Source organism: Mus pahari, chromosome 11 (genome assembly GCF_900095145.1).
Source record: "Mus pahari chromosome 11, PAHARI_EIJ_v1.1, whole genome shotgun sequence".
NCBI classification, from domain to species: domain Eukaryota; kingdom Metazoa; phylum Chordata; class Mammalia; order Rodentia; family Muridae; genus Mus; species Mus pahari.
In genome coordinates, this window is record NC_034600.1 from 6,546,130 (window position 1) to 6,570,861 (window position 24,732).

Sequence of the window (24,732 nt, forward strand, 5' to 3'; positions counted from 1 at the left end):
CTCCCAGTCTCCAGATTAGGTTCACTGGTGAGCCTTCCAATTCTGGATTGTAGTTCATTTCAAATATAGTCAAGTTGACAACCAGGAATAGCCACTACACTGCCATTCTGGCTAGATTCCACCCCCACAGCTACCTGACTAGAGCCAGGTATGCTCCTTCTCACACATACCCAGCAACAGCAAGATAGCCCAGCCCGGGCTGGCGAGATGGCTTAGTGAGTGGTTAAGAGTGCCAACTTTGCTCTTCCAAAGGTCCTGAGTTCAAATCCCAGCAACCATATGGTGACTCACAACCATTCATAATGAAATCTGATGCCCTCGTTTGGAGTGTCTGAAGACAGCTACAGTGTACTTACATATAATAAATAAATCTAAAAAGAAAAAAAAAAGCTAGCCCAGCCCACTATAAGAGGGGCTGCTTGGCTCCTCCTTACTCTCTTTAAGCCCACACATTTCTCACTCTCTAGCCCTCCTTCTCTCATTCCCTTACCCCCTCTTTCCACATGGCCATGGCTGGCCCCTCTTTCTACCTTTTCTCTTTCCCACTGCCTTTCTACAACAAAGCTCTAAAACAATAGACTGTCTCTGATATCAAGGCCCACCATGCTTGAATGATGGGATAGTCTTTCTCCTAACAAGCCATGTCTAACCTCCTGCCAGAAGGCCATCCTGTGCTCTAGCCACAGACCTGGCCAAGGACTCTTGCCCACGTGGGAACCATCCAGCACCCCCTCTCCCCCTACCCTCTCCCCCTTCAGCCCTGGGGCTAATGATCACCCCCTCTTCCCATTCTGTTCTAAGCTCTTCTGTGGTATCCAGTGTGGGATGCCAGAGGTTGGGAACCTGGTGCCTAAGACTGCCCCTTGTCCACCGCCAAGTGGGGTCAGTGGCTTCACACAGCCAGACACCTACCCAGGGCCATGTGGAAAGCATGCAGCAGTCCTTCAGTGTCTGCCCACCCAGAGCACCAGAACACTGGTGGGATGCGGGTTCTCTCCCACACCCTATTTCCCCCACACTCATGGCTCCACAAGAACCCTCAGACATTGCTGATGGTATAAAATGGGATATCCCTGTGAGAAGCTACGTACAACTCTTCAGAAAGTTGAACTGCAGTCCCCATTTACCCACAATTCCAAAAGAAGAACTAGATGTCTGCAGAGTCTATCACACATCATGGTTGTGGTGGTACACCTCAGAGCATCCCTGAAGTAGAAACTATTCAGATGTCTGTCAGTAATGGCATGAAAAAGTACAATATGGTCCAGCCCTTCCATAGACTGAGTGTGCTGTCTGTGATAATACATGCAACTATTTGGCCTTGAATTACTCACTTAATCTTACTCAAAATATCTTTGACAGAATCTCCTTAAAGGGAGAAAAAATTACCTTTGCATCCTGGTTATGAAGTACACATAGTTGCCTGGGCTTATAGCTTTGGTTCCAAACTCACACAGTCTATGGTACATGGCGTGTCTATTGGGAGATGCTGCTCACTATGGAGCCACTGACAAACAGTGAGCAAGAGGCAGGAATAGGCTGGTTCACAACAACACAGTGATCTATAGCTAGGAACGAAGCCTACTGTGTACAGCATTGGAAACTTGCTAGGCAGGTTTGGTGAACAGGCCAAGACACCATATGTCTAAGTTCTGTTATTGGGAGAAAGCACTTCATTGACCTAGCTGTCTATGGTCACTATGTTCCTATTCCATTCAAGGCTTTTTTTTTTTTTTTTTTTTTTTTTACCTTATGCCTTTATAGTATCCTGGGTGATCTCATATATTATCACTAGCTGGGAAACTAAACATGTTTCTGCAATGAACTGTGTTTGTATGTATGAACACATGTACTTGTTTGTGTTCAGGATTATGTGTCTGAGTGTCTGTCTGTCTCTCTGTGTATGTTTGTGCAAGTGTGTACATGTCTTGGCTGAAATGATGCAGCATCATTTTGAAGTCTTTGAGATGAGGTACTAACACAGGATAGCAGGAGCCAAATAGATTTCCTGTACCTGTACAACTGTCTTTTTTGGGTGTCTGACCTTCCACATGGATCTCTGGCTCAGTCAGCTAGGAGTAACTCAGAGGATTGATCTGGTATAGTTTAAAAGAACTTCTGTGAAAGACTTGTGACCCATATAGTTTCTGGAAACTGTGTACTCCTTTCTCCCTTCAGAACTTTCTTGTATTATCTGGGCCTATTGTCCCTTAAGTCTCTCCACATATAGTCCTACAGTAGCCAAAAACATAGCAGGGGTGTAATGGCTAGATTTGTGTCAACTTGACACAGGCTGGAGTTATCACAGAGAAAGGAGCTTCAGTTGGGGAAATGCCTCCATGAGATCCAGCTGTAAGGCATTTTCTCAATTAGTGATAAAGGGGGGAAGGGCCCCTTATGGGTGGTACCATTTCTGGGCTGGTAGTCTTGGGTTCTATAAGAAAGCAAGCTGAGCAAGTCAGTGGAAGCAAGCCAGTAAAGAACATCCCTCCATGGCATCTGCATCAGCTCCTGCTTCCTGACCAGCTTGAGTTACAGTCCTGCATCCTTTGGTGATGAACAGCAGTATGGAATTGTAAGCTGAATAAACCCTTTCCTACTCAACTTGCTTCTTGGTCATGATGTTTTGTCCAGGAATAGAAACCCTGACTAAGACAAGGGGTATCTTTTTTTTTTAACTTCATGAATATTCCCTTTACAGTTCAATACTTACCCGTGGGAAGATTTGTATGCAGCTCCTTGCTGATTATAGTATTGTTTTAGTGTACATGGATTTCCTATAAGATAGTTTCTCTGGGGATTCACAGATGTAGGGGTTCACAAGTAGAACTCAGGCAGGTTTCTGCACTCCAGAAATAAGAGCTTTCACTTCAATGGTAGCCAGGTTCCCTAGAAAGCCTCTGTATGGTTTTCTAGGTTGTTCACATGTATCCAGAACTGAGATTTAGACATTCTTACCCAGTTATTTTTCAATATAATATATATGGACTATTGGACAAATGTTATGCTTTATTTTAACCCTGCACAGTGTGTAATTAACAATTCAGATTCAATCAATTTTTTAAATCTGAGAAAAAAAAATCCAGGCCTACATGATATCTTTTGCTTCTACTTTGGGGATACAGGGAATGACCTAAGCTGGAAGGTCATATTAGATTGCCCTACTGACTACAGGTGGTGTTTACTGGATAGCTAACATAGCAGGGCCTCACCAGGCCTTTGTCTCTTCCTTTGTCTAAAATACTCCAGCAGAAGCTCAAACGGGGCACAAACCATGTCAGAATCTCCCTCAGACACACCACTTCACCAGGAGCCCTAAGCATGCAAAGCAAGTGAACCACCATTGTACCTCATCCCTTCAACTATCGCAATCTTGGGTTGCGTTTTCTTCCTTTTGTTGGGTTTCCTATATATTATTTTGTCTAGCTTCTGGTTCAACAAGAGTGCATGTTTGGAAGGCTTTAGAGAAGTGCTGAGGGACAAGAGCTGCTAGGCATCCAGGAGGAGTGTGAGAGTATAAATTGTTGCTTGTACTGATTGGTCATCAAGAATAAATTCATGGAGATCAGTCAAGAAATTTGGAAGACTTTGAGTGAAAGCAGGTAACATATCTCTTGCTTAGCTTCAGGAAGACTTGTCTTTCAACAACGTTCCCCAGTGAGAACATGCCTACATTCATCTTGAAGAGATTATTACCATCAATGACTGTCTTTCCACAGTGTTTCCAAGGCCAAAAACAGGCTGTAGGTCTGTGCTGAAAAATCTGCAGCAAGAGAATGCTGCTTAGCTTAATTATTATGTTTAGATTTTTGTTAGAGTTCTGATTGCTTTCTATGTTTTTTTTTTTTCATTTGAAGTTTTGTTATTTGTTATCTCTTTGTTACTGTAGTTAATTTTCTGTTTTGCCTCTCCACTTTAAACTGGTATTGACTAAAATAAGTGTATTCTTATAAATAATAATTTCTTACTTTTCACTCAAAAGAATTTTCTGTATTCATGTGTGGTTCACAGTCATATAAGCCCAGACATATCAGGCAGAGATGGATCTCTTCAAATATCATGTAGCTTAGGCTTCATAATTAGTACCCAGCCAGCCACAGCTACATAAGGAATTGTGCTTTTCATGTGGATAGTTTGTTAAATTCTGTGGATCTCAACTTCATGAAGAAAAACGTATTCATGCTATATCCTTGTGGTCATAATTTTAGCTATCTCAAAATGCACTACTCTGTGAATCATATTGAACAAACAAAGTAGAAACACAACAGTATTTCTCTAATACATTCCAGGAAATAAAAACATTCACACCAAACCCAGATATCATTGTGGATTCCAAGAAGTGTTTGCTGACAGGAGCCTGATGTAGACGTCTCTTGAAAGGCTCTGCCCAAGCCTGACAAATACGGAGGTAGATGCTCACAGTCAACCATTGGACTGAGCATGGGGTCCCCAGTGGAGGAGTTAGAGAAAGGACTGAAGGAGCTGAAGGGGTTTGCAAGCCATAGGAAAAACAAAAATATCAACCAACAACACTCCCCATTCCCCAGAGCTCACAGGGACTAAATCATCAAACAAAGAGTACACATGGAGGAATTTATGGCTCCAGCCTTATATGTAGCAGAGGATGGCCTTGTCAGACATCAGTGGGAGGAGAGACCCTTAGTTCTGGGAAGGCTCAATGTCCCAGTGTAGGGGAATGGCAAGACAAGGAGGTGTCAGTAGGTGGGTGGATGGGTGGAGGTGCACCCTCATAGAAGCAGGGAGAGAGCGTATGGGATGGGGGTTTCTGGAGGGGAAACATGGAAAGGGGATAATATTTGAAATGTCGATAAATAAAATATCCAATTAAAAAAGAAAGAAAAACTATTCCCTAAGGGAGTATATAGAAATTAGAGAAAACAACTATATGCCTCTCATTTCCTTGAAATACAGCATCAGGTATAACTTTACAGCTAAAATAATTCCAAGTGGGTTTTTTTTTTTTTTTTTGAAGATGTAGGGTTTTTTTTTTTGACTTTTTTTTGTAGATTTTTGTTTGTTTGTTTCTTGTTCAATATATAATGATGATTTTTGTGCTGTTGGCCTTGACAATGTATTTGATGCTTTTAAAAGCTTTTTGTGGTTGGGGTGTTGTTTTTCTTTTTGAAAATCTTTATGAGTATGGGTGTTTTACTTCCTGTAGGTCTGTGCACTACATCCATGCAGTTCCCTCAGAGGCCAGAAGAAGTCATTGGAATCCACCTGGAATTGAAGTGACAGGGGATTGTTAATTGCCATTTAGGTCCTCTAAGAAATAAATTCTCAAATGGATCAAATGAATCTATCCAGCTCCTGCCTGGACTCTTGTCTTTCCTTTTGTGTTGTATTTTTTGGACTGGATCACACCCAAACAAAGAGAGAAGTTTCTTGAGTCACATACATAGGGTAGGCATGCTAATGGTTCAAACTTCCAGGCCTCCATGTAGGTCATATCTGGGTTTAGGATAATTCTTCAGCATCTCTTATTGTTAGGGTTGGAGCAAATCTCTCACATCTCATCCTGCATGACAATGCAAATTAGGTCCATTAGATGAAATGGAGAATTGAATGGGAATGGAGGTGGTAAATAAATCATGTTGATATACCATCAAAGAGCATCAGGTGTGAAGAACAAGCTTCAGACTAGACCAAGGGGATGGAGCCTGCAGCAGAGAACACAGGATTCTAGTGGAAAATATTTAAATTCAAGACTAGAAAGGGAGAGGGATGGTAGATGTTGAGTGTAGCTTTGCTCAGGGACATGACTATAATACCACCCCCCTGCCAGCTTCCCTTTAATCTGCAGATAACACCCCCCCACCCACACACACACACACTTGCTCACAGAGTTTTTCACTTTCTCCTTACCTTCTTGGGGTTGTACTATCTCCTGCCTGGATAGGCTGCCCTCATCAATTTCTTATCTCCACATCTCCCACCTAGGCTAAACTTTAGCAGCTCAGTCACATCTATCCCCTGCTAAGTGCCCCTTACCACCTGCCTGTAGGAGTGGACTGTGTGGCTACTCCATTTTTATACCTCACAATGCTGCTTTGTTGTTCTTTCTCCAAAGCATGTCTTTCTTTGTGTCCCCTTTTCCACTATGGACCTGTATCTTCTGCCCAGCAATTATTAGTTTTGTTTACTGACAGATCAAGAAACAATTGTGAACAGGACCTTAAGATCAAGACTGCCCCATACAGATAGATGCTGCACTTTTACCATAGTATATTAGGAAGTGTTTCTTCCAGATGAGTAAGCTCCTCTGAATCATATGACTTCTGAGACTGACTGTCAGAATTAATGTGTGGAGGAAGTAATCCCATGGGTCTCCAGACTGGTGTTGTCAAACCAAGGGCAAAAAGAATCACCTGTTTATGAGTGACAGACAGGTATATACAGAGAACATCAGTATAGATACAGAGCTTCTTCAGTTCCTTGACTAAGGTGATCAGTTAGTTTTCTGGCTCAATAAGGAAAGTCCTTTTTGCCAACTCTGCAAACCTGACTTCCTTCCCAAAACCTACAAGGTTGAAGGGAAAAACACACCTCCCACAAATTGTCCTCTTGATGATAATGTTGTTGGGGTGCAAGTTCTTGGCCCACAGCAACTAAGACTTCTCATTTCCAATTTCTTGATTATGCTATAATCTCTCCATCTGAAGCACTCATGTAAATATATTACTCTATATTTCACTTGAGAGATTTCTTTTGCTATTTCAATTGTGTTGCCAAGAAGCTATAAAAACTAAGAAATACTGTACCAGAGCATCTCTTGAAAAATGGATCCCTGAGCTTGGGCTGTTCCACAGCCCTCTGTGCACAGGGACCACCAGGAGAGAGCTGTTCTACCAGGAGTGCTTTCACTCCTGGGCTTGGTGGTGACATAGCCATTTTCTCGCCAATAACTGTCCAGGGCAGAACCCGCAAGGAACACACAGTGCTCAGGAACAGTGGAATAGCTGGGACAGGATCCTTCCGGTCACCATCTGCCCACGGAACTTGGGCTGTTCCACAGCCTTCTGTACACAGGGACACCAGGAGAGAGTTGGTCTCCCAGGAACGCTGACACAGGATTACAGGCCCACAGAGGGACAAGCTCCAGACAGTGACAGTAAGACCAACTAACACCAGGGATAACCAGATGGCAAAAGGCAAGCACAAGAAACTTACCAACAGAGACCAAGGCTACTTGGCATCATCAGAATGCAGTTCTCCAATCACTGCAAGTCGGGGATACCCTAACACACTGGAAAAGCAAGACTCTGATTTAAAATCACATCTCATGATGATGATAGAGAACTTTACAAAGGACATAAATAATTTTTAAAGAACTACAGGAGAACACAGGGAAACAGGTAGAAGCCCTTAAAGAGGAAACACAAAAAGTACCTTAAAGAATTACAGGAAAACACAACCAAACAGGTGAAGGAATTGAACAAAACCATCCAGGATCTAAACATGGAAGTAGGAACAATAAAGAAATCACAAATGGAGACAATTCTGGACATAGAAAACCTTGGAAAGAGATTGGGAGTCATAGATGCAAGCATCACCAACAGAACACAAGAAATAGAAGAGAGAATTTCAGGTGCAGAAGATACCATAGAAAACATTGACATAACAGCCAAAGAAAATGCAACATACAAAAAGCTTCTAACCCAAGACATCCAGGAAATCCAGGACACAATGAGAACACCAAACCTAAGGATAATAGGTATNGAAGAGAGCAAAGATTCCCACCTTAAAGGGCCAGTAAATATTTTCAACAAAATTATAGAAGAAAACTTCCCTAACCTAAAGGCAGAAATGCCCATGAACATACAAGAAGCCTACAGATTTCCAAATAGATTCCACCTGTCACATAATAAAACAACAAAGAAGTGAGCCGTCCTCTTTTCCTCCTCTACAGTTCCAGCACTGTACCCATCATGAATGACACAGTAACCATCTGGACCCAGAAGTTCATGACAAACAGTCTGCTTCAGAGGAAACAGATGGTCATTGATGTCCTGAATTCATCCTGGGAAGGCAATAGTACCAAAGACAGAAATTCTGGAAAAGATGGCCAAAATGTAGAAAACCACACCTGATGTCATCTTTGTATTTGGATTCAGAACCCACTTCGGTGGTGTCAAGACAACTGCCTTTGGCATGATCTGTGATTCTTTAGATTATGCAAAGAAGAATGAGCCTACACATAGACTTGTAAGACATGGCCTTTATGAGAAGAAAAATACCTCCCAAAAACAGTGTAAGGATCACAAGAACAGAATGAAGGTCAGGGGGACTGCAAAGGCCAATGTTGGTGCTGGCAAAAAGTGAGTGGAGATTGGGTACAGCCATGTTTTGCGGTGATGTGCACATTTCTGAGAGGACAAATAAACTAAAAAGCTTCTTTTAAAAAATAGTCAAAACATCAAATGCACAAAACAAAGAAAGAATATTAAGTGCAGTAAGAAAAACAGGTCAAGTAGCATATAAAGGCAGACCTATCAGAATTACACCATAATTCTCACCAGAGACTATGAAAGCTAGAAGATCATGGGCCGGTGTCATACAGGCCCTAAGAGAACACAAATGCCAGCCTAGGCTATTATACCCAGCAAAACTCTCAATCACAATAGATGAAGGAACCAAGATATTCCATGACAAAAACAAATATACACAATACCTTTCCACAAATCCAGCCCTACAAAGGACAATAGATGGAAAACTCAAACACAAGGATAAACCCTAGAAAAAGCAAGAAAGTAATCTTAATTCAACAATCCCAAAAGAATGATGCCACACAAGCATCATTCCACTTCTAACAACGAAAATAACAGGAAGCAACAATCACTATTCATTAATATCTCTTAATATCAATGGACTAATTCCTCCAATAAAAAGACATAGATTAACAGACTGGATCCGTAAACTGGACCCAGCATTTTGCTGCATACAGGAAATGCACCTCAGTGACAATGACAGACACTACCTCAGAGTATAAGGCTGGAAAATGTTTTCCAAGCAAATGGTCCCAAGAAACAAGCTGGAGTAGCCATCCTAATATCGAATAAAATCAATTTGCAACCAAAAGTTTCCAAAAAAGATAAGTTAGGACAGTTCATATTTATCAAAGTAAAAATATACAAAGATGACTCACGATACAACTAACAGACTACATGAAGCTGAAGAGGAAGGAAGACCAAAGAGTGAATGCTTAGTCCTACTTTGAGGGGGAAAAATAATCAAGGGAAGTAGAGGATGGGAGGGACTTGGAAGGAAGAGAAGAGAGGGAAGGGAAAAGAGGGGAAGAATCAGGTATGGCAGGAGATAGAGGAGATGTATTGAGGGTCAAGAAATTGAAGAGAGGTATGTAGCAATGGGGGATGGGGAACTGAGGGTAGCAACCAGAAAGTCCTGGATGCCAGGAAAGCAAGAGCCTCCTAGGACCCCACGGTGATGACATTAGCTGAAATATCATACAAAGGGGTGGGAGAACCTGTCGAGACCATACCCAAAGTTTAGGTATGACCCCCCCCTGGTTGAGGGATAGGGCCACCCACCCATCTCTAAAATTTTAAGCCAGAATTGCTCCTGTTTAAAGGAAATACAGGGACAAACAGTGGAACAGAGACTAAAGGAAAGGCCATTCAGCCTGGGGATCCATCCTTCATTCAGACTCCAAACCCAGACACTATTGTGGATGACAAGAAGTGCTAGCTAACAGGAACCTGATACAGCTGTCTACTGAGAAGCTCTGTCAGATCCTGACCAATACAGATGTGGATGCTAGCAGCCAACCATTGGACTGAGCACAGGAACCCCAGTGGAGGAGTTAGGGGAAGGACTGAAGGAGCTGAAGGGGCCTTATCTGGCATCAGTGGGAGGAGAGGCACTTGGTCCTGTGAAGGCTTGATGCCCCAGTGTAGAAGAAAGCTAGGATGATGAGGGTAGGTGGGGGAGCACCCTCATAGAAGCAGGATAAGGGAGGATGTGATAGGGGGTTTGCAGAGGGATAGGAAAGGGGATAACACTTGAAATGAAAATAAATGAAATATCCCATTAAAAGTGTTCAATAAACAAATCAATCTTAAAAACAATAAAACAAAACAAATCAAACAAATAAACAAAAACATGTGCTTTAAAATAGCCAAGACTTGAAGACGCTAGAGAAAATTCCAGGAGGCCACCTAGCTGGTTCACATTCTCAATTGTCATAGGCTTCTAATCTAAAACAACAGGATAGAAAGTCAGATTGACACAGTCAGGCTTTAACAAGAAGTAGGAGGTGTGGCTAAAGAATCTAGGTCTTTGTTTTATATCTAGAAATGGAACTACTTGCCATATCTACAGATGTTTGTAGAGGACCCCCAAATTGGGAGTCTCAGGCACTGATATAAATGATGGACAGCTGTAATGTAGAAAGTAGTAAAGTGTGGGCTTAGCACACATAAGATCCCAGATTCAGTCTCAGCTGCATAAACATTAAAGAATTAAATAATTAAAAATATTGTGGGGCCAAATAGTATGTAGCCTATCCTGGAACACTCTCTATGTAGGCCAGGGTGGTTTGGGACTAATGGAGACTTGCTTTTCTCTGCTTGTTCTGTGCTGGAATTAAAGGCAATAGACACCACTGCACAGTCAAATCAGTTGTTGTTTTTGGTTGAGACAGGGCTTCTCTGTGTGTAGCCTTGCCTGTCCTAGAACTCACTCTATAGACCAGGCTGGTCTCAAACTCAGAGATCTACCTGCCTCTGCATCCCAAGTGCGGGGATTAAAGGTGTGCACCAACACCTCCTGGCCACAAGTTGTATTTGTTATCGACAGTCTCCCTGTGAGCTGCCATGTGGATGCTAAAAGTTCAACTTTAGAGAAGCAGCCAGTACTCTTAACCTCTGAGCAACTTCTCCAGCTCCCGTTTGCATCTTCTTTAAGATTTAGCCCCTTTTGGAACTTGGCTGATCTTCTAGGCCCTCCCCCTACCAGCCTTCATCACAGGGTTGTGCAGCAAATCACCTTAAAGGACTAGTGAGGACCTGCTGTCTACCATACACCTTCAGCTGCTTAGTGGAGGACTAGTAAGGGCCTGTTGTCTACCAGACATCATTAGCTGCTTAGTGGAGGCTGATATGATTCACGCTCAGAGTTTTATTGCTGCTCACGTATTTTGTTTTGTTTTGAGACTAGAATTCAGTGATTTTCTTCCCTTCCAGGCTGAGATTAGAGGCATATGTTACCCAAAAGAACATATGCCGCAAGTGTTTTAGGATTGCTTGGCTCAGTTTCATAAAAGGTGACTAGAAATTATAGGGTGCTGGGTTTTATTTATAGTACAGTTACATAGATGCAATATGTATTTTAATAGTTTAGTAGTTGGTAGGCCACGAAGACACAAAGATTTCAGGATATAGTGGTTGGTGTATAACACAGTATCAACTACTCTGAAGGCTGAAGTAGGTGGTCCATGAATTCAGTCCAGGCTGGACTATATATGATGCTCTATCTCTTGGAGTGGGAGAAAGGATATTATATTATCCACCTTAATCAGGCCTAGTTTATGTTGTGCATAAGTGTACAAGTTTGAATAAGTTTAGCCCTCACAGACTGAAGTGTTTATGTTTGGCCCATAGAGAGTGGCACTATTAAGAGGTGTGGCGTTGTCAGAGGAAGTACCTCACTGTGTAGTTGGGCTTTGAGGTATCCAATTCTCAAGCTCTGAATAGTGTAGAATTTGAGTATTCTTCTGGCTACATTCCGGATGAAGATGTGTAACTCTTGGCTCCTCCAGCACAAGTCGGCCTGCACCATGCCACGCTTCTCACCATGTTGATAATGGACTAAACCTCTGAAACTGTAAGCCAGCTCCAATGAAATGTTTTCCTTTGTAAGAAAAAAAAAATGTCCCTGGTGGTACATAGTTTTCGCAAAAATAAGCATTGAAAACAGTGTTGAGAAATAATGCTCAGAGGCTTGGATGCCAAGTTCTCAATGGGCAGGACACTGAGAACTAGGCCTAGGCAAAGCCTGGGAAACAGCCAGGATAATATTTGGGCAGGGACTAGAATGTTTTATTACTTCTGTGTAAAACTGGCTTTAAATTTATTTATTTATTTATTTATTTATTTATTCATTTATTTATTTATTTAAATGTAGGAGTGCTGCATGTACACCTACGTGCCAGAAGAGGGCATCAGATTCCTTTATAGATGGTTGTGAGCCAGCCTACAGTTTCTTGGGAATTGAACAAATGACCTCTGAAAGAGCAGCAGGTTCTTAGCCATTGAAGCCATCTAATCTTGCCTGGCACCGGTAGCACACACCTTAGATACTGGCATTCCAGGCGGATCTCGGCCTAGTAAGAGGTCAGACTGGGCTACAGCACGAGTTTCAAGACAGCTAGGGCTGCACAGAGAAATCCTGTGTTGAAAAATCAAAAATAAATAAATAAATAGCAATCCTCTATAGTGCAGTGTCTTTTCCTTATTAGGAGTAGGGAAGTTCTGGGGGGCCACCTCTAATCCCCCCTCTCCACACACACCCTCCAGCATATAAGGTACCTACAGTGAATAGAAAATCCCCAGAGCACTCAGAATTTGACTTCCGGGTTGTACCTTTTGGGGGTGAGGCAGGACTCTCAGCTCACTGAAAACATCTTCTGCATCCAATAGGTGTCCTTCCAAGTTTGGCAGGCCAAGGCAATCTGAACGCCATTTTGAGTACTACCTTTGCACATTACTGCATTTCTACCGTTAGTGAAGTAAGCAAACAAAACAAATACGTAGAGGAGAAAAAAGTCCACGTTCTGGTGGGTGCGCCTTTCTGCCTGGTGCTCTGCCAGTCCTGGAGAATTCATTCCCTATCAGGGTCCCTAACTTTGAGTCCTGGAAGCCTTGGTTAGAACCCTTAGGCTTGCTCTCTTTTAGCGCCTAAGCAGGTGCACCACCCTCCTCGGCCCCACGTGCCCTTCCCGTCCACCTTCACTTTCACTTTCGGTCCCGGGCTTCCAGATTGGCGGCTGTGGTGAAGGTGAGGCGTCTCGGCCGAGCCGGGTGGAGCGCTGGGCCTGCACGGTACTGGACTGCGGGCAGCTGAGGGTGGGATCTGGCTAGCTGACCCCGGTGGAGGCCGGGGCTCGAGTGGGCAGGACGGGCGCGGAGGATCGGGAGCAGGAGTCCGAGCGCGCCGAAGAGCGTGAAGCCCCGGCAGTGCGCTGCTGGCCGGCCCCGCCCGGTCGGCGGCCTGGAAAAAGCCGGGGCTGCCAGGCCCGTTTACTCGTTGGGTCGAGTCACCGTCAAGAGCTGGCCTCGATCCGCCTAGCTGCTGGAGACTGGCCAGAGCTCCATCCCACTAAAGTCTAATGGAGACCAGGGAGGATTGGGCGGACCTTGGGAGCAGGCCTGTGGAGAACACCTTGAGAGTATTCCCAGAGAAAGCGAAGAAGCCCTGGGGAGGGCAGAGAGTTTCCGAAGGCTCCCTCTCTTGCCCCTATACTCCCTGCAAACCGTCCCCCCCCACCCCCCCACCCCCCACGGATCGCAATCAGGATCCCGCTTCAGCTTCCGCCCGGAAGGCTACATGAGGCCATAATAGAGAAAGCTTTATTTGAACTTGTTTGAGCAAAATGAGTGCCTTTTCTGTTATGTTGTTAGAATGGTTAATTTCCCAAGAGGAAGGGAAGGACCAAGAGGACACACTTTGTTTAAACTTTTGTTGACAGTTCTTTGGGTAACCCGGGTTTGGAAAGAAATACTGTGTTTTCTTTAGAAAGCCAGGATTCCTGTCAGCTCCGTATAGGGTCAACAATTTAAAAACTTTTTTTAATTGGCCACAATTGTCAAAGCTCCCATCTCTACCCCTTTCCTGACCAGATTTGGAAATGTCCCTTGAATCAGCAGCTTTTTAAGGTGGCCCCAGGAGGAAAATTCTAGTATATTTACATAGTTTTAACTGCATTGAAATAATTTGTCAGAAGTGATGAGCCGTTTTCAGTGCATGTTAACAGAAGTTTGGATTATACTGGGGCTGTTTGAAAGCTTATGTGTTGCTGATTGATTGCTTTACATTCAGTGTTCTAATACATGTTTGGAAATCATCCAAACAATTACCTTTAACTTCCCTGAGGAGCATGACAAGTCAGAATCACCACATACAGCTTAAATAAGATTTCTAAAATGGCAGCAGACTCTCTGACTTGTGGTAAGTTAAGTGATAGAGCCTAACAATGGATAACTTCAATTTCATCACATGAAAAAGGAAAGTATTTTACAGTGTTCTTAAACTTAAAACAAAGCCTGGAATGGTATATTATATCTGTGCTAAGAGTCCTCCTAGAGATTTTATTTGGGAGTCTTCTTTCAGACATCAAAGTTAAACATGTTAATAAATGAACCCACAATTCTTTGTCCCTTTAAAATTTACTGTGTTCCAGGTACCACTGAGACACCAGTTCCATTCAGGTATGGGTGGTTTATTGAATGCACACTCCAAGACTGACTTTAATAAGGGATTCAGCAAGGAGTCAGGATCCAGAACTGTGAGTTCAGACAGTCTCCAGAAGAAGTTTTTATATGGGAAAAAACAAACAGGTGCATTTACAACCTTTGCAACGTTTAGGCTATCTAGGCTAGGGGATCTCTAAAATCTGAGAGGCTCCTGACACAGCACAATAACAAATTGGTTTTGCCAGGGCAAGGAACAAGTTAAGGTTAAGGTTAAGAGCTACAAAATGAAGGTTGCGGTAATATGGCAGAGCTGTTGTCAGATTTTAATATTTAACAATTGTACTTCTAGGCTTTTCTAGTTCAATAAAAGACACTGATCCCTATTTGATATTCATTCTAGACATACTTGTAGTCTTCTTAAACTGTTCTCTCTCCTACCCCAACTTCTAGCTCATCCTAAATACAGAGTAGTCCCACTCCCTTGCAAACTTATCCCTAGGCTTTCCTGCTTTTTGCTTTCAATTCTTTTTTGTAACACCAGAGCTAAACATACTAGAACATGACCTAAGATTGGTTGGCATTAGCCAACGAATTTTAACAGTGAAATACCTCTCACTGCACTGAGTTTTATCAAGCCCCTCTCCTGGAGGTGCTGTGGGAATCTAAAGACCATTGCATTATTGCTTTCCAGCAGTCTCCAGTGCAAAAGTGCAGATATAAATGCACCAATGAGAGCATTATGAAGCAGAGTTAGGAAAATGCCAGGAGGGGGACACAGAAAGTACTGGGAAAGATCAAAGAAGTGGTTTCTTATGTCTGGAATATTCTAGGAAGGATTCTTAGGGATGCTTTATTTGAATTGAACCTTGAAATATAGGAGAAAAATATTGAGGGGAGGGAATCCCGGAAGGAGATACAGATGAAGAAAAACTTCCCATGTAATTTTGAGAACAGCCAAACCCAAAATGTATATTAGGTATGGGTTATAGATGGGGTGCCTGGATCGAGCCTTGTTCCCAGACTTGGGTTTGGGGGTGAGGGCTGGGGGATAGAGAGCCTGATTACCTGACTCAGCAGTCTAGGGGGAGGAGGAGCCTTTGAAGACTACTTTGGTGATGTTTGTCAGTCTGGTGATGAAGAATTTTCATCTCAGTGACTCAGTTCCAACATCCAGTGAGTGCCTGTGGATCACCAGATCAAAGGACACAACCCTTTGGGAAGCTATGTTAGGAAAGAGAAAAAGACAAGTGAGAAAAAATTAGTCCACTAAAATGTCACAGATTTCAAGATAAAACTCTGTATTGTATTCAACAGAACACAAAATTCAGTGACGTGTAATGGCTATTGATAATTTTAAACTTATTTCTTTAGATAAGGTACAAATATAAGGCAGATAATTTACTTTCTAGGAAAGACCAAGTACTTCTGTGAGATTGCCTCATATATCCACTGACTTTTCATAGATAAGCACTGACATTAGCTATGTCTGTAGTATTCCCTAGTTTGGTTTCCTTTTATTGAAGCCTTCAAACACAGGTATATTCTCCCTAGTCCCATTATAAGCTCCTTTGTGCTAAAGTCCTTAGTATGAGGCCTTACTACACCAGCTGCTCATGAAACTCAAAAACACTTGCATCTTTTGCATTTTCTGAGCTTCTGGAGAGTGCCAGGGACTTATAGAGTAGCTTGCCTCTTTGAACTTGCCACATTCATATCACTTTCTTCTATCTTAGGCCAAGATAAAAGCAGACTGTCACTTCTGTTTTCTCTGTCCACCTTCAAGGAAATCCATCGTTTTGTTCCCGCATTGGCATTGTGCCTGAGAAGATAGGTGCGGGGCTTTTATGCTATATTAGCATCTAAGCTTAATTTTACTTTAAGTTGTGCCAGTTCTTCAAAAATCTGGAGTTGTCTTTCAAATGGTTTTAGATTTTTAAAAAAGTAAACCAAAACCCACTATTTTGTCTGTTCACACCATCTGCCCTTTTCATTTGGGTGCTATCTTTGGAATTGGGGTTGTAGTCTCCACATAAATGTTATAGGGAACCCTTTCTGTTCAACTACTAGATATAGTGACAACAACTAGTGACAAGGTTGTAGATGGTTTTTAACTCTTGAGTTTGAGAGTGGGGCTTAAGAATGGAAAATGAAGCCAGGCAATGGAGGCACATGCCTTTAATCCCAGCACTTGGGAGACAGAGGAAGGCAGATTTCTGAGTTCGAGGCCAGCCTGGTCTACAGAGTGAGTTCCAGGACAGCCAGGGCTATACAGAGAAACCCTGTCTCGAAAAACTGGAAAAAAAAAATGGAAACTGCGTGGTCAAGGACAACTCATCAACTACTGTGGTAGTGTCCTGACATTCAGCTATTGAGGGATAGAGGCTGAATTTGGAAGCTTTCTACCCTGGCTTTCCAATAAAATCACTGGAAAGTTGTCTGTTGTTTTGTTGTTGTTGTAGTTTAGGTTGTTTATTAGAACATATCACTATAGACCCTATTTCATTATTGTCGATAGGTATCCAGGTGTTAGGTACTGGAAAGGGTTATACATACAGTTAAATTCATCATAGTGTTTCTATCAAGCATTAATACATACAGACAAGAATCTTCCAAAAGTAGTAAATATTTAAAATTCCCTTCCTTGTGCTATTGGGAGTACTCTTTATTCTTTTTGTTTCCTGACCCTGGGTAGCATGTTTTAACATGCAACATAAACTAGGTTGACCTTCACCTTGCAGTTAATCTCTTGACTCTGTCCTTAGTACTGAAGGTACAAGCATATCTAGCTAGTATCACTCCTCAGACCCACTGCAAAGCATCACTTGACTTTAAATTTTTAACTTTTATTTTAGTTGAAAGTAATAGACATGGTGATGTGAATTTTCAGCTCATATAATTAAAATACTTATAACTCAAAAATCATAACTATATAAGCAAATAGGTGGTTACTCTACTAGAGCTTGAGGACAGAAAGGTAAATGAAAAAAAACATGAGATTGAAAAAAGCAAAGGAGATTTTGTCATTTTTAACACTATAAAACTCTTTCGTGGTTGATGTAAATATGCAGCCAGATATGAGAACCTTTGTATCTTAGAATGAAAATTCCTATGGGACATGATCAGTTTCAGGGATCCATGTTTCTAATTTAGTTCAAATGTCCAGCAGCCAGAGGGGTCTGAGAGAATTAGAACTGTTCTCTCAAGCTCTTCTGTTAGTACCTTGGAAAACTGATAGGAACAGGTTTGTGCACGATAATGAACTATGTTTGATACTAGAGGAGATATTTCAAACACTTATAAAGTTCACATATTCTTTATATCCCATAGTCTTTGTCGTACAGCAGAAATGTGGCATTATTTCCAGTAGGCTGTCATATAAGTTCTCTTGAGGATACTCATTTTCCCACAAGTCTTTCTGGAATACCCTTCATTCCATATGAATTGCCCAGTCTATGGTTATATCACCCTTAACTCACCTGATTTCATCTGATCTAGGAATCTAAGTACTTGGATGGGAGATGATACTAATTCTTTCTCTATGTCCTGTCTTCCAAAAGTAGTAAGCTCCTGACCAGCTCACCCCACATGCAGCACTTAATTTCATGCTTCTTTCCAAATCTGACATGTCTTTCTGGGCAATTATCAGATGCTGGCCTTGCATCCTAGAGTCACTGCAGCTAGACTTACTCTTTTGCTTTGTAAATGGCTCTATTCTTCCCAATAACAGTACTAAGCTATTATTGTTTTGTTATTAAAGCAGTCCACTACCCTATGTTGTACTTTCTGTTTATATGTAAATGATCAATATCCTATCATCTAAGGATTGCTAGGATGCAATCCTGTCTCCTACTGCAGAAACTGAATAGTCTAGGTTCTTGCTCTTTCTTTCCCCTACTTAGTGTTGTGGGCACCTCATTTCAGTTCAGACAAGTGAACTTTAAAGCTGGTGAAACTCTTGTAGGGTTAGTGGGCATCATTATAGAAATGGCTGCAGCAGAGCCAGCTTCTGACTTTAGGGTAGTAGAGCCCAACAAGACACTCCTGAGATTGAATGTGTATGAACAGTGGTATCTTGATCATATTCTGCTGTAGTTCTGCCTGACCACCCTTGCCTGTTTTATTCCCAAATGTCCATTTATTGAGCTACTCTAATATTTCCTCTTTTTTGTAGACTTTGTCCTATTACTTTAGTATTTGGTTCTAGTATCTTAGTTTAACTAAAATCGAGTTAAAATTTGAAAATCAAATGATTCTTTCTAAGAGACAGAGGCAGAACAACTACAAGTTGAAGGCCAGCCTAGTTTATGTAGCAAGTTTTAGGCTACCCAGATATACACAATTGAGGTCGTCTCAGTAGAAATAAAAAGAATGAATAGAGATCCCAAATGGCAAACAGAAGGTGATTTTACATATCTGGAACTTTTGGAACATTTCATCTGTGTCTGATGATGCATTTTGACATGCTGTCACAATAATATTGAATATTACTGACTATTATATTTGCTTTTTTTATATTTTGTTTTTATTGTGCCTGTAGGTAATTTGAGCCAGAAGATGGTGTCTCTGCTCCTCAAATAGCTACTTGCAAGCATGCCCTCTCTTCTTCCCCTAGTATTGACATTTTTATCTGTGTCATCTCCTTCATGGTGTCAGAACAGTGATACAGCATCTCCAAAAGCTAGTAATGGAGACCCATTCCCTTGGAATAATATGCGACTTCCTGATTATATGACCCCAATTCATTATGATCTCATGATCCATGCAAACCTCAGCACTCTGACTTTCTGGGGGAAAACAGAAGTAGAAATCACAGTTAGCCAGCCCACCAGCACCATTATTATGCATAGTCACCAGCTGCAAATATCTAAGGCCACCCTTAAAAGAGGAGCTGGAGAGATGCTGTCTGAAGAACCACTGAAGGTCCTGGAATATTCTGCTCATGAGCAAATTGCACTGCTGGCTGCCCAGCCACTTCTTGCTGGTTCCCTGTACACAGTTATCATCGACTATGCTGCCAACCTGTCTGAGAGTTTCCATGGATTCTATAAGAGCACCTACAGAACACAGGAAGGGGAAACGAGGTAATGGGTATTGTCAGCTTCAAGTGTGCCCACAGTAAATGTATCATTTAGATGCTGTTCCTTTCAAACTCTAATTCCTTGCTGAATTTTGCTCATATTATCATCTTTATAGTGTTAAAAATGATTAAATTTTCTCCATTTTTTTCCATATTTTTTCGATTCAATTTTCTTCTTTTCAGCTCTAAGAGAGTAGATATCTATTTGCTCACATAATTATATTTCTGAGCTATAATAAATATCTTAATTCTTTTGTGTATGCATTAGTTTCCTGGGACTCTTGTAACAGGTGACATAAACTAGGTCCCTTAGAATAGTCTTGATTTTCTCCTATTTTTGGAAGCTAGAGTTTTGAAATCAAGCTGTGATAAGCCTGTGTTTCCTCTGACTCTGAGTGCAGTCCCTTCTTGCTTTTCCCTAGAATCTGGTGGTAGCTGTTCATCCTTCACAGTCCTTGATGAAGAGCTACATCCCAGCTCATTTATCTCCTGGTCCCTAATAATCTTCCCTGCACTTTGTGTGTCCAAAATACAAACTTCCAGATCCAAATACCAGTCATATTGCTTGAGGCCCAGTTCAGTATTCTCAGTTTAGCTTTATTTCATTAGCAAAGGTCTGTACTAGCTTGTAGGTATAGTTGCCAGGATACGTTGATATTTGCTGTTGGAAGCACAACAGGAAGGAAGGTCCTTGAGCCCACAGATCTCCAGAGAAAGCAAGAATATTAGACACCAGATTGTCTTTCTAATGGGAAAGACGAAAAACCTGTTCTTTTATCTCTTGGGCCAGGCTTTATCAAGTTCCTACAACCAGGACCAGAGGTGGCTAGTAGCTGAAATTTTCTTTACACTATCTGGAAAACAGGACAGCCCTGTAGGCTCTTAAACTAGTAAAAGTATTACATCTCTAGAAAACATCTTGGAAGAAACAACATGTATCCTGAGTTGAGTTTCAATGTAATTGTGTTTCCCTGGATAATGGGGATTGTACTACACTGGGAAACTTTTTTCCAAATTATACTGGGCTTATATTTAACATTGGGAATAAACTACCTGTTACTAGATTCCCCTGAATCTGATTCAGGTTGACAATATCAGTTTTCACTTGTTTTCCATCCTTATCTCTTTGTGGGATTCAAATCCCTACCAGGATACCTGAAGGGGCCCCCTCAGCTTGTAAGATATACCGGTATCCATAAGATTAATGTCTAAGACCAATTTCCCTCTCAAACTTTCATGTTTCCTTGACTTCTAAGGAACATACAGAAAAACACAAAGCAGCTTGAATACTTCACTACCTGAGAGACTGCTTATGTTTTTCAGAAACTTAAAGTCACACTGTACCCCAAGAGCCATGGACTCTAACCTGAAAAACCTATGATACATACTTCACAAGGCAACTAGGCAAGACAAGCTTCATGATACTCTGTGGAGTTTTTAAATAGTAGTTTATATTTTTATTGTTTATGTTTAGGAGTGTTTTTGCCTGCATATATGTATGTTTATGACTTATGTGCCTTGTGCCCAAAGAGGCCAGAAAACAGCACTGAATCTCTTAGGGCTGGAGTTAGAGATGGTTGTAAGCTGTCATGTGGGTGCTAGGAGTGAGACCCAAGTCACCTGGAAGAGCAACCAGTGCTCTTAATCATTGAGCCACACCCATCTCTACAGTCCTTAAATCAGGATTTTCTCTATTTATTTTTTATTTTTATTACTTTATTTTGTTGAGGCAAGATCTCACTTTGTAACCTAGGCTGGACTTGAACTCACAGATATTTATGAGATTTGGCTTCCCAAATGTGAAAATAAATGTGTACTACCACAGCTGGCCTGTTTGTGGAGATCTTATGCTAAATTTGAACATCAGATTTTCTTTGTAGAAGATACTGATGTCATATTACTTTGGTAAGATCAAAAATCAAAGTCAGATTATTTCAAGAAGAATTTATAGCCCCCAGGGGATATCTTTGTAGATTTATTCCTGGATATGCAAGCATTGTCATTATATATGAGTAAACTCATATTTTATGCTTTAGAAGCAAGCTTTCAAAACATTTCTATCAGCATGCATCATGTTAATGATTTTATTGAAATGTTTATTTAATATATAATAGATGGAAATTAAGTTGACTCAACTTTATAATATCAAAGCTTAAAGAATACCATTAAAATTAATGTAAATAAACATTCATTAGAATAAATATCAAGAAGTAAAACCAGTAAGTCAGACTCTACAGCATTTTAAAAACCCTCAAAGTTTTCTTCTGACTAAAAGAATTTTTAAGAGCAAAAGGCTAAAAATATCTCCCTCATTTCTCATTTGTTTTTATTTTACTTACTAAATTTATATCCCATTCACTACCCCTTTCCCAGTCACCCCCTCCCAAAATGCTTCCCTCCCACACCCCCTCCCATTTTCCTCTGAGAAGGTGGAGCCACCTCCCCACCTGCCCCCCCTCCAATTCTCCCAACATCCTGGCACATCATATCTCTGAAGAGCTATACTTATCCTCTTCTAAGGAAGCATAGCTAGAAGAACATATCCCACAGAAAGGCAAGAGCTTATTGGAGTATCCCCTGCTCCAGCTGTTTGGGACCCACATGAAGACCAAGCTGCACATCTGCTATATATGTCCTGAGAGGCCTAGGACCAGCCTGTGTATGCTCTTTGGTTGGTGATTCAGTCTCTGAGAGGTGAAGTGTCCAGGTTAGTTGACTCTGTTGGTCTTCTTGTGGAGTTCCTACCCACTTTGGAGCCCACAATGTTTTCTCCTATTTTTCCACAAGAGTCCCCAAGCTCTATCTACTGTTTGGCTCTGGGTGTCTGTATCTGTCAGAGTCAGCTACTTGGTGGAAGCTTTCCGAGGACAGCCATGTCAAACTCCTGTCTGCAAGCAAAACTATCATTAATAGTGTCAGGGATTAGTGCTTGTCCATGGGATGGATGAGTTTCAAGTTGGGTCAGTTACTGGTTGGCCATTCCCTCAGTCTCTGCTCAATCTACAAATCTACCTCATCCCCTAACCCACACCCTGCATTTTTGTAGAGTGGATAGATTTTGGATTGAAAGTTTTGTGAGAGGGTTGGTGCGCTCCATTGGGGTTCCTGCTTGGGTATAAGAGGTGGCCTATTCATCAGCTAAAGTCACCCCCATTGATTTTTGGGTGCATCCTGTATCCCAAGTCTCTGTCATGTCCTTGAGATTCCCCCTATCCACCACCTCTGTCAGTAGGAGATTTCCATTTACTCTCATGGTCATCTGACAATCTCTCCTGTCCTTCCCCACACCTGATTCTGAATCCCCTCATTCCCCTCCTCATTCCCTTTCCCACCCAGTTCCCTCCCTACATCTGCCTCTTATGACCATTTTATTCCCCCTTCTAAGTGAGATTCAAGCTTCCTTATTTGGGCCCTCCTTCTTGTTTAAGGTTCTTTGGGTCTGTGGTGTGGAATGTGGGTTTCCTGCATTTTATGTCTAAAATCCACTTATAAGTGAACACATACCATGCATGTCCTTTTGGAGATGGACTACCTCACTCAGGATAACATTCTCAAGTTCCATCCAGTTACCTGCAAAGTTCATTTTTTTTTATTAGATATTTTCTTCATTTACATTTCAAATACTATCCCGAAAGTCACCTATGAACTTCTCATGTCCTGCTCCCCTACCTACCCACTCCCACTTCTTTTTTTTCTGAGACAGGGTTAATCTGTGTGGCCCTGGCTGACCTGAAACTCACTCTGTAGACCAGGCTGGCCTTGAACTCAGAAATCTGCCTGCCTCTGCCTCCCAAGTGCTGGGATTAAAGGCGTGCACCACCACGCCTGGCTTCTTGTTTTTATTATTATATATTGTCTTTATTTACACTTCAAATGCTATCCAGAAAGTTCCTTATACAACCCTTCCCCCCGCCCTGCTCCCCTACCCACCCACTCCCACTTCTTGGCCCTGGCATTCCCCTTACTGGGGCATATAAAGTTTGCAAGACCTAGGGGCCTCTCTTCACAATGATGGCTGACTAGACCATCTTCTGCTACATATGCAGCTAGAGACATGAGCTCTTGGGGTACTGGTTAGTTCATATTGTTGTTCCTCCTATAGGGTTGCAGACTCCTTCAGCTCCTTGGGTACTTTCTCTAGCTCCTCCATTGGGGGCCCTGTGTTCCATCCTATAGATGACACATCTGTATTTGCCAGGCACTGGCATAGCCTCTCAAGAGATAGCTGTATCAGGGTCCTTTCAGCAAAATCTTGCTGGCATATACAATAGTGTCTGCATTTGGTGGCTGATTATGGGATGGATCCCTGGGTAGGGTAGTCTCTGGATAGTTCATTCTTTCGTCTTAGCTCCAAACTTTATCTCTGTAACTCCTTTCATGGGTATTTTGTTCTCTATTCTAAGGAGGAATGAAGTATCCACATATTGGTCTTCCTTCTTCTTGATTTTCTTGTGTTTTGCAAATTGTATCTTGGGTATTCTAAGTTTCTGGGCTAATATCCACTGATCAGTAATTGAATATCTAGTGACTTCTTTTGTGATTGGGTTACCTCACTAAGAATGAAATCCTCCAGATACATCCATTTGCCCAAGAATTTCATAAATTCGTTGTTTTTAATAGCTCAGTAGTACTCCATTGTGTAAATGTACCACATTTTATTCATCCATTCCTCTGTTGAGGGACATCTGGGTTCCTTCCAGCTTCTGGCTATATGAGCTTAAGGTTGCTATGAGCATAGTGGAGCATGTGTCCTTATTACAAGTAGGAACGTCTTCTGGGTATATGCCCAGGAGAGGTATTGCTGGATATTCCAGTAGTACTATTTCCAATTTTCTGAGGAACTGCTAGACTGATTTCCAGATTGGTTGTGCAAGCTTGCAATCCCACCAGCAATGGAGGAGTGATGCTCTTTCTCCACATCCTTGCCAGCATCTGCTGTCACCTGAATTTTTGATCTTAGCCATTCTGACTGGTGTGAGATGGAATCTCAAGGTTGTTTTGATTTGCATTTCCCTGGTGATTAAGGATCAATTTTTTAGGGACTTCTCAGCCATTTGGTATTCCTCAGTTGAGAATTCTTTGTTTAGCTCTGTAGCCTACTTTTTAATGGGGTTTTTTGAATTTCTGGAGTCCAGCTTTTTGAGCTCTTTGTATATATTGGATATTAGTCCCCTGTCAGATTTAGGATTGGTAAAAATCTTTTCG

General features: G+C 41.7%; 1 protein-coding gene and 1 pseudogene across 3 annotated transcripts in view; both read left to right on the forward strand.

Moving 5' to 3' along the window:
* Positions 1-7,949: 7,949 nt before the first annotated feature.
* LOC110329163 lies at positions 7,950-8,343 on the forward strand (annotated as a pseudogene).
* Positions 8,344-12,995: 4,652 nt separating this feature from the next.
* Erap1 (endoplasmic reticulum aminopeptidase 1) overlaps positions 12,996-24,732 on the forward strand; it is a 37,862-nt gene continuing 26,125 nt past the window's right edge. The window contains exons 1-2 of one of the 3 annotated variants that reach the window (XM_021208524.2): positions 12,996-13,035; positions 18,988-19,531. In XM_021208524.2, the coding sequence (XP_021064183.1) occupies positions 19,041-19,531 (491 nt within the window). In that variant the 5' untranslated portion in view covers positions 12,996-13,035; positions 18,988-19,040. Of the gene's footprint in view, positions 13,080-16,183; positions 16,282-18,987; positions 19,532-24,732 lie in introns of those variants that run through there. The other 2 variants (XM_029543980.1, XM_029543981.1) reach the window with 2 other exon arrangements.